Source organism: Castanea sativa, chromosome 6 (genome assembly GCF_040712315.1).
Source record: "Castanea sativa cultivar Marrone di Chiusa Pesio chromosome 6, ASM4071231v1".
Classification (NCBI taxonomy): Eukaryota; Viridiplantae; Streptophyta; class Magnoliopsida; order Fagales; family Fagaceae; genus Castanea; species Castanea sativa.
The window spans coordinates 6,125,268-6,135,878 of record NC_134018.1 but is presented as its reverse complement, the minus strand read 5'-3'; the positions used below and the strand labels follow the sequence as shown (position 1 = coordinate 6,135,878).

General features: G+C 32.7%; 1 protein-coding gene across 8 annotated transcripts; it reads right to left on the bottom strand.

Moving 5' to 3' along the window:
- Positions 1 to 966: 966 nt before the first annotated feature.
- On the bottom strand, positions 967 to 8,445 carry LOC142639144 (zinc finger CCCH domain-containing protein 18-like). 8 transcript variants are annotated; one of them, XM_075813256.1, is made up of 8 exons: positions 8,224 to 8,424; positions 6,538 to 7,460; positions 6,282 to 6,449; positions 6,005 to 6,184; positions 5,552 to 5,631; positions 5,135 to 5,302; positions 4,861 to 4,987; positions 967 to 1,277 (listed from the first exon to the last, which is right to left on the bottom strand). In XM_075813256.1, exons 2-8 carry the CDS (start codon positions 7,443 to 7,445, stop codon positions 1,202 to 1,204), a joined length of 1,707 nt encoding a protein of 568 aa, XP_075669371.1. In that variant the 5' UTR covers positions 7,446 to 7,460; positions 8,224 to 8,424; the 3' UTR covers positions 967 to 1,201. The 8 variants fall into 8 exon arrangements, with proteins under 8 accessions (XP_075669371.1, XP_075669369.1, XP_075669373.1 ...); XM_075813254.1 differs by having other exon boundaries at positions 8,240 to 8,424; XM_075813258.1 differs by having other exon boundaries at positions 1,108 to 1,277; positions 5,552 to 5,628; positions 8,240 to 8,424.
- Between the last annotated feature and the right edge of the window lie 2,166 nt (positions 8,446 to 10,611).

Sequence of the window (10,611 nt, the reverse complement as noted above, 5' to 3'; positions counted from 1 at the left end):
CCTCAGAGTAAGGGACATAAACAGTAAAACAAGTGTGTTGAAGATAGTTGATGCCTCAATAGGTTATATTTGGGCCTAAGCAGTTGTCATTTCTCAATGGTGTTCTTGACCAAATCACAGTTGTTTTGTTTATAACTTGATTTAAATTTGTTGAAGTGATTGTCTTGACTATTCAAACCAAATCAATTTCTATATCTTCCATTCAAAAAAAAAAAAATCAATCGTTTTCCCTTTCATTATCATTTGTCAATTAATAAATGGTGTAAAATTTAAAACTTTACTAAAAAATACGGTTATACTGCCAGTATCCTTTAGTCGTTTATCTGAAATTATTACAAATCAGTGTTTTTTCCGCCTTCTCCTCTTGATGATGCCCATACAGAGAGCATAACGTCACTTTCCCCCAATCTTTTACATTAGCTTCTCTATCATTCCCCATCTCCATCTTAAATATTATAAAGCATTGTATTCTAATCCATCTCTTCTAAATTACATATATTATTTTACTCAACCAGTTTCCACAGCCCACGGTAACCGTATGCTGTCACCCAAGACTAGCGGAGATGTGGAGTCATGGAGCGGCTCTGCTGCTTAGCCACTGAGGTTTTTTTTTTTTTTTTTTTGATGCTGTGGGGATAAAGACACTTTTTTTAATGGATGAATTGTTTGTTTGGAGTGAAATTGGTTTATTGGCTACTTTTTTTTATTGGCAATTTTTGTTGTTGGGCTAATGTTTTGGGCTAATATATTTTGTTTTAGATTTTAGATATATAAATTTTTTATGACCTTTAAAAGGAGGAAAGTGCTAAAGTTATAAGCTTGTTTACAAATTGTTGATGTGATGAGTGATTATTGATAAGTAAAAAAGTGATGCAAGTAGTGGGTCTAGATACGAACCAGCAAGAAATTGTTACCTCAATAGTTTGTAACATTTTTGTAAAAATGTTTTTGTCTATAACATTATTCTTAAAATAAAAGAATCAATAATATTGTTAAGGGAGGCAAAGTGTAATTTTATAAAATAAAAATGACTAAAATTAGTAGTGCATAATACTAATATTTGATAATAAAAAAATGTTGGGGGACCCATTTGCCCCCAAAGCCCATGAGTGCCTCAGTGTCACCGAAGGCGGTTGACTGCCACACATTACCACCACCAACTTCCATCGTTGTTATGACCTTCTTATACCTACTCTTTCAATCACCCAAGATGACCTCTTGCACGGGGCATTCTCCATATGACAAAACCTTGTTCATCTTCATCCTCTCTCTCTTGACTGTGAAACATTATTCAACCATATTATAGGGGAATTGGGAGGAAACCAATGAAAAATATAGAAAATAAAATAGGCTTAAAGTCATAAATAAATTCGATATCTTTGGTATTTGCCCCCACTCGATTGAATTTGCTAAGAGTTTTAGGCAAATCACCTCCAAGTCAAGTGGCACTCTTGAAAGAATCTTGTGAATTACTTCTCAATGGTGTGTCTCATTGACAAAACTTGTATGCACTTTAGAAAGCACCAAAACTGTCATAATGTAATTATATTTCATGAATATAGAGCATGATCTATAGACAATGGGGTATGGCCCTTCTTTGCGAGTGAATAGTCTAATTTGGTAGCTAGTGGGATGTAGATTGATTTTTGTGTGTGAATGGTCGATTTTGCCTTTAAAAAAAAAAAAAAGATATGAAGCTCCTGATGAGGATTATATAAGAGCACCCACATTGACTTCTTTTGAAATATATGCATTTTTGCATCACTAAAACACACTTTATCTATTTAACATTATCACTTTAACCACATACCCTACATTTCATTCTTTATTTTCCAATTCATCCCACTAAAATAATATATTTTAAAAACAAAAACAAAAGCACCAACGCATATCCAGGAGAGAGAATGAAAGAACATCAATTAAATAATCAATAAGTAAAAATGAAGGATGCTACCCTATTCTTCATGTTTAGATATTATTGTAGCAGAAATGCATTTTCTACACTAATATATGCATGTGCGGATGGAAGACTGTTTTATGAGTTTTGGGTGACCAGTAACATGCAATGTTCATTTTTTTTAAGAGTTTTATTATATTTTACCCAATGTGAATGCTATAAGATGGAGGAAGAGAAAGAATATGCAAATTTAGTACTGCATGCATATGATACTAAGTACAATTAAAGGTCAAAATGGCAGTTTTGTTTTTTGGTCTACAAGAAAAGCAGGTCAATGGGTTGTTGAAACTTGAAAGGGTGTAAATTCACTTTTATTCACCTGCCTTCCTGAGACCAAAAGGCTTTGTAGTTGTAGGTCACTAAAAACCATCACTTAATGCTGTCCCAACAAATAGCAAGATAATAAAGAAAACTACGATATTCGGAGTAAAGTCATCTTCTAGTTCTACTTAATGCAGTTGGTTGCTAAGTCTCTTTCACCTGCTCTATCACTAACCCTTTTTTTTCACGAAATTTGCGGGCATTTATGCTCTCTCTGGCTGAAAAGCAAGTCATCCAATCAAGTCCAGTTTAGCTAAAGCAGATATTATATATCACAAGGGTCCCATCAATTTGGTGGTGTCATTTTCTAAAATTATTATACACAGAGAGAGCAAATGAATGGGACAGTTGAAACGTTGAAGCAATCCAGGCTTGTTGAATAGAGGCACTTTAAAATTACTTGCTGATATTAACTTTATTTTTCTATAATCAGAGTTCCTTTAATTATCCATTTTTTTTATGTCATTTTGTGGCCAGATTACTCTACCTTATCTTGAGACATTGTAGAATTTACTATTATATATGGCAAAATCTATGTACCATTTGGATGTCACTTCTAATGAATCAATGCATTTCTTGGTAAGTTGATGTCAATTCATTGAGGGGGTCCATATGCCTCCCCCAATTGAAAATACGCTAGAGAGAGAAGTCGCTCATGTCCTAGAGCATACAGAGTTGAGTGAGGCAACTCAATCAATTTAAAGGCCCAATTGCTTGCTCCAACTTCTAGAAAGTTGGAAGTCATCAGTAAATGGTTTATTTTTGGTTAAATTGCATATTTAGTCATCAATCTTCCAATATTTTTTATTTGTTTTATAACTATTTTTATACTTACGAATGATTCTCTTTCAATTTTTTTTGAAAAAGTTCATTATTATTATCTAATAAAAGGAAAATGTTGACAAAATGAACAAAATTCATGCCACTTCATACTTTACACCATTAATTAAAGTGGCCCCAACTTTATGAACTTCATTTCCTACATCAACTTTTTCTATTTATTACATTTGAAAGTAGGATAAAATCTGGGTACAATTCTTAGATACTGTAACTAGACAATATCGGGATTGAATTTAATTGGAGAAAATATGATATTGCATGTAAGTTTTATCCTTGCAAGTATAAAAAGGATGTTGAAACAAGACAAAGATTGAGGATAAAAGATATACAATTTCCCCTTCATTTTTAGGATGATGAACTGCTAGCAACCATCTTTACTGTCCTCTTACAAGTGTGCATGGACAGACCTGAATCAAATGCATAAAACACCATGCCCCACCTCTCATATTAATGTGGACTGTGGATAAGACCATACATACACATACGTAGAAAACAAATGAATGAGTGGATGAAGAAACACCAAAATCAAGCACTTCAATGACTAGGCAGATAATTGAAAAGACAAACTAACAAACAACTAATGGTGGGGCTATCCTCTTAGCACTTAGTTTTGCTACAAGGATGTCATGCAAAATCAAAACCAGAAAAGTGGTTATGAAAAAAAAAATTAAAAATAAAAAGGCTAGGCTATGATTCAAAGGTACTACCAAATCCACCACATGATGAAACTAAAAGACAAATTTAGAGGAGGTAGAGGGCATTCTTGCTGCTATCGTAAAAGAGATACAATATGCTAATACTAGCAAAAACACTAGATAAACTGGTATAAGCTGCTGCTAAACCTTTTGTTTATAATTATTTCATCTATTGCTCTATGTTCAGAAATTCTAGACATATTTCAAACTCTCTGAACACTGCATATATTTTGGTCTTTTTCATCCACTAAAGACTATACTTACATCCTCTGCTAAAAATTTAAACCTCTTGCCTTCTTTCTGTGATTGAGAATAACAAACTGTAGAAACTTCTTACATGTACTTCTATGTATCATATTCTTCTTTTCTAACTCCTTCAACCCAAAGTAAAGAGTGGAAATTCTTCCGATGTTTCTTCGTTAGCCAGTATGTACTTGCAGGACTCTGATTGTTTGACGAAAAAGGGAAAAAGGACTGTTATGTATCAAACCAAAGATTTTGCCTTTAAACCAGTACTCTATCTCTATAATCTTTCTATGTGTTGCTGAATCTATATGACTGTAGAAATGCCGCTTGCTATTGGAGATGCAAATGGGCTTTCAGGGAGATTAAGAACTTGATTGCTGGATTAAAGAAAACAAAACAAAACCCCACTCAGAAAAGCCATAAAATGACAACAGCAAAAAAAAAAAAAACAATGCTTATCTGCTTTATGAACTGTAACATAAGATGTATAGCAAACTATATATAAATTTTGGTGCTGTGCTTTCAAAGGCCTACTAAAAGTGAATCAGAGCTGAGGCCAGTTACGGTTTTATAAAACAAAAGTTTGGCCAAAAAGCTTTAGAGGCAGTAGATGATGCTAAGTTCAAAATGCAGAAAAACTAACAAAAGATTACCAGAAATGTAACAGGGAAACTAAGATCTGTTTTAAGATGAAATAATTTAAAGCAGTAATCATCGACAAGGATCAAAGAACAAAAGAAATGATAGAAAGACTTAGTGTCTTGTGCAAACAGGGAGTCTCTGCAAGAAGTGAGTTCAAACCTCTCTGAGTCGGTGTAGGTGTCAGTATGCCCAGGTGTACTATCATCACCAGTGGATCCGCCGTTCAGAACATCCAACAGATAATTAAATCTTTCTGCTGATGGAAAATTGAAAGGATCTGCATGAACTGTAATTTGAAATAATAAGAATTAGAAACAGAAATAACATAAGGAGAATCAAAATCAAAATGTAGGGAAAAAAAAAAACAAGCAAAACAAATTATGAAAATCAAAATACTACAAGGAGAAGCAATCAAATTGATAAAACAATATACCATTAGACACTTTCAATCCATCCATGGAGTAGCCAAAGTGTGGCTGACTGGCTGGAGGCTTACGTGCCAACTGCAGCTCTGCAAGGTGCCTCCTCTCAAGTTCAAAGGCATGTTCTTGCTCAATAAGCTGCTTCCTCAGCAACCTAGAAGTCTCAAATTCTCTTGGCACTAGAAAAGAACCATTCATTAGACAGTTCAAAATATTTAATAAATATTATTGATTTTTTACACAGGAGAGCAATCGGATGAAAAGCAAGGGAAAATCAGAAAAATATTAAATACAGAATAAGCATTGATTGGTAAGAAAGAAAAAGTCCATGTCTGCAAGTACAGTATTAATGCAGAGCTAGACTGTTAATTATAAACAATAAGACCTTTCTAGGAATGAATAAGTACAATATTACAGATCCTACTCACTTGAGTGAAGCTCAGAATCCATTTCAACATAGTGTGTAGAGTAGTACATTTGAGGATCAATTCTGTCTGAGTACCTCCTGCTGGAACATAAAAATTCACATGAACGAGTGATAGAGGAGTCGCAATATTGAAACTGTAAAGGATAAATCTTTTCTGCCAAAGAAAAAAAATGGAAACAAAAGCACATAGTTTGGCTAATACATGATAATTAAGAAAGTCAAGCAAATTTTGACCATAAACCTAAATTAACTTAAACTAGATATTGAACATTAACAGAAATAAATAAGCTTAGCCTTGTCTACACAACCCCTCTATTGTAAGATTCTCAGTTCCATTTAAAAGCTCACAAATTTGTTATAGAATGTGCAAATCTATCAACCTATCAAGCTTTACCAAATGCAGATTTTTGAAATTTGAAAGGGTAAATAAATAAGAAGAAACAACAAATTCTACCTCTCACTAAGCCTTGATTTCTCCCTGTAAGGTTTCACAAGAACACGAGCCCCACAAACAAAATGCGGGTTTCCTTTGGTCAAAATCATTTTCACTGTATCTGCACTAGCAAAGGTTACAAACCCAAACATCCGTTTCTGTTGGCAGGGAATCCTCACATCTTCAACTGGACCATAGGTGCTACAAACAAGACCAATACAATAAGAAATACAGTCAAAATAGTTACATAAAAAGAAGCCTGCAACTTTCTACCAACAAGAGTTTCAAGATAAATTACTTAAAGTAGTCAGAGACATCGTCTTCAGTGAAAGTGCTTTCAGCTGGAAATGTTAGATATATCTGTCGTGACCCACTGACAATTGGCCCAGGGTCACTTTTATCATTCCGATTGTCCAAGTATTTTGAAGCGTCTTCTGTCAAAATTACAGCATGCTGCCCATGAGGCCTGTAATTCAGTCGTAAAATGTACCAATTAGATACTCATATATGAAAGATTATTTATTTACAAGATAAGCACCTGGAGTTGCACTCACCTGTCAATCAGCCGAATACTTTTCAATCGAGCAAGAAGCTTTGTCAAACTATAACCAGCTTTACCATGTCTCTGGCTCTCAGTGAGGTATCCATCTGCCTGAAGAACTCTTCCATATTTCTCATAATATATCATAGGCAGAGAAGCAATGGAAACAGGATTCCCTCTTCTAGATTTTAGAATCTCAACAATTTCCAATTCTAGCTTATCAAGTGAACCCGGCGAGAAAAGATGATCATCATTAATGCCATCGTTTCCATACATCTGAGAGAAGCTCTCAGGCATGACTTGTCCATGGAAATACCTACAGCTACTTCCATGCTTACAAAATCCCTTATTGAAGTAGTGACAAACCTTAACTGGAAATTCAGGCAGGCTTGAAATTCGTCTAGTTGTTCTAGCACTTAAGTTGCCCATTGCAGCATCCGGGTAAAAGTAATCATTTGAAAAACCCGCAAGTCCAGAATTGGTAGGCTCTATTTGATCTTCTAAACTCAAAAACTGAGTTTGGTTTTGGAGTTCAGCAATAGAATCCGAGCAAGCTGATAAACTGAAATCAGAATTATGCTTGCTTGCTATCTGAGGATCCCAATAGGCAGCTGGAACTCGAAAAGCTGTTGGTGATGAAAAGGACCTAGAAGGAACAGGTGAGTAAGGAGTGAAAACTGGGTTCATGAGTGGTGAGATTGGGGATGGTACTGACTTGCTAGTAGCTATTAGTTGTAGTTCAGTTTTGGCTTTGAAAATAACTTCATGAATCAAGTGGTCCGGACCCAAGGCCAACCTAACCATTTCTTCTTCACCATGGTCTTGAAAAAGAACATACCCTATAATCTTTGTAGCATTTTCCGGCTCTAGTTTCTGGATTTTACTGAACACAATTTTTGCAAACTCCGAAAAATCCATCATTCATTTATCTACTCACTGCAGATGAATACAAAAGTGTGTAAATGAGAAAAAGATCTAAAAACACAACGAAAAAAAAAAAAAAAAAACTCACAGCCATACATCCAAATAAGGTAATATATTCCACTCCAAAAAGAGCTGTAAAGATTGCCAAAAACACCATAAAACCCAGAAATAGAAAATACCATCAAATCTGGAAAAAGCAAATGATTTGTTCAAGAAAACTTCCAAATAAATCAAACACAACAAAATATATCATAAACACAAACACCTTTTCCCTCTTGAGAAATCAGTACAGATTTAGAGGAAAAAAAAAACTAAAATATATATATATATATATTTTTTTTTTTTTAAAAAGCACAACATTATTTATTAATTAATTAATAACAAATTTTCTTTTTGGATAAGTAATATTAAAAGCACAACATAGTACCAAGGCCAAATGAAAGAATCATCCATAACACTCACAAAGACTCTTATGTTACGACTTCTATCGTCAACACCAAAACAAAACCTTTTTTGAAATTTAAATACTAACAGTTTGAATTATTTCCAAATTCAAAAACCAGTATTTTCTCACTTGAAACAAATCCAAAAATCATACTTATCGTGACAGTAAACCAGGAAAAAAAAATTAATATTAAAAAAGAAACCCTATTTTCAGCCATTAGGCTAGGCCATGTACTACAACATATATCAAGCAAAAACTCTCATTCAAGCAAACCATGTACAGAAAATGACACTGCAAAACAGTGACTAAGATGTAGGAACACACACATACCACAGATGAAACATACCCAACAAATCTTTGTAGTCTCATACAGTGCAAAAAGTAGTCAGAACTGAGAACCTACAGAGAAAGAAGCTTCTTCAAACACCATGTTTAAACTCTCTCTTTCTAACATTCTCTCTTTCTCTCTCTACAACTCTCTCAAGCCTTCATTATCCAGAAAGAAAAGAAAAGAGACATCATGGTTATCCCAAAGGGCAAACTGCCAGAAATGATGGTTTTAAATAGCATACAAAATATATATATATATTAAAAAAAGGAAAAATAAATAAATCCCACAAATTATATTTTTCAAAAATATAAAGTGATTTTACTTTTTCTCACTTACTTACTATACAATTACTAGACTAAACACTCGGTCTTTTGAGTTTATAAAAAAAATTCTTTGACCATTTTAAATTTACAGCTTGGTTTTACTAACCCAGATAATTAAGGCTATATTCTTTGCTAAATTTACGAAAGCGATCATAACTGCATGGACCATGTGAATTCCACAAACACCCTTATTTACAAAAACCCATTTAAAAAAAAAAACAAAACAAAAACTCATTATGAATTTTTATTAATAAATTTTAAAAAAAATGTAGTAATAAAAAAATAATAATTCGGAAATGACAATGTGCAAAATTTAGTACTTCAACTCTACATGTCGGCAAAATGTATCCCATGGGTGGCACATATGTGGATTTTCTTTTGTCTTTCAAGAGAAGTGGTCCTACTTCAATTTGCACCCTTGGATTTGCCTCGAGATTTGCTCAACCTCTTATCTCAAGGTGGTGTGGATTGAGGACTGAGGACCATGACATAAACCTTTGGACCCATACATAACTTAATGTTAGTACTAGAATTTTTCTTTTAATAATGTAATCAACAAAACTTTGTTTGTACTTTTGTTGGATTGATAAGTGCATCACTCCTTCATTTTTGAAATATCATATTGTTTGAATTTATGACTTATGTTTAATTATTATGATTTTTTTTTTTTTTTTACAAATCAATAATTGGGAGGTGAAGACTTTGAACTTTTCGTTAACAGTTAAACTACAAAACTCTGGATAGAATGATTGTTTTTATCAGAAAATATTAGTATAAACAGAATTTAGTCATAGATCCATTATTTAAGGATAAAAAACATTTTTTTTATAAATAATTACAATATATACCTTGAATAATTCCCGCTTAAGCATGAAAATTGCCAATTACGAAAGACTTTATCCTTAAAAAAAACACAAAAAAGATAGATTTTATAAGTTAAAGTAATTAAAATCCATTAATGTCTTAATACTACCGAAGTTGAAGATGCAAACTTTTTTTTTTTTTTTTTTTGTTTGGAGAAGATTGAAGATGCAAACTTTGTTTATTATACTCTACATGATCTGTATTTGACAAAGACATATCCATAAGCTTACTTTTATAATAATTGAGGTACATTATCATCATTACATGACAAGGCCACTTGCGCCGTAAGGCCATCTCTGCTTTTTTCTTGCAGCAAAGGGACCCATATGGTCCTATATTGCTCCTATGTAATCTTATTAATAGGCAATCTGATAAACATGAAGGAGAGTAAACATTACGTTTCTTCATCATATGGTAATAATTACTTTAGCTCCTCCAACTTAACTAACCAAAAATAAAAAATAAAAAATATATTACAATTTTTTTATTACAAGGTAAAAATTTTACTTTAAGTAAATCTAAATGTATATGTAAGTAAACTTCTTTTTGGAGACTTGGGTCATGTTTGGTACGTATGTTTAAATACATGTTTTCGGTTTTTAAATAATATTACAAGTATTTTTACACACTTTTTTACCTGTACATATTTTCAAAAAAATTAAAAACTGTTATTTAAACACATATACCAAACGGGCCCTTGAACCTCGATCAGTGTCATTTTACACTTTATAAGTATTTATACTTATAGTGTGACTGTCACATCAAGAGTTTGCAATAATAATTTACAAAAAGCAAGACGGGAGAATTTGTGAATGCTTTTTTTTTTGAACCAGAATTTGTGTATACTTACCCATAAGTAACACAATTTTTGTGATATCCTTCTTTGGTCAAAACACGTAACACAACAATTAGAATGTTAGTAGCATTTGATGTAATGATTGAAATCCAAAGTCCAAAATGATCAAATTGTCAGCCCACAAATTGATCATACTATGGGCTGTGGATTCATTGAATTTTGCAGTTTATATAATTTACTTTCTTGGTGGAGCAGTGTCATAGTATGTCATAGTAAAAAAAAAAACTATTCTTCTTCTACTTCAGTTTTTTTTTAAATTATTTCTTTACACAATAAAAGTAATTTTTTTATAAACAAAATAAAATTAATATTAATTACATGGGGATTGGAAGGTAATTAACATA

Bases quoted from the DNA above. Each gene is read 5' to 3' on its own strand.
- LOC142639144 (XM_075813256.1), bottom strand. From the start codon at position 7,445: ATGATGGATTTTTCGGAGTTTGCAAAAATTGTGTTCAGTAAAATCCAG. The intron at 5,632-6,004 runs GTAGAATTTGTT...TTTATGTTCCAG, and splicing joins AAATCAAGGCTTAGTGAGAG to CAGGAGGTACTCAGACAGAA. The intron at 1,278-4,860 runs GTTTGAACTCAC...AATGTTTCACAG, and splicing joins ACCTACACCGACTCAGAGAG to TCAAGAGAGAGAGGATGAAG.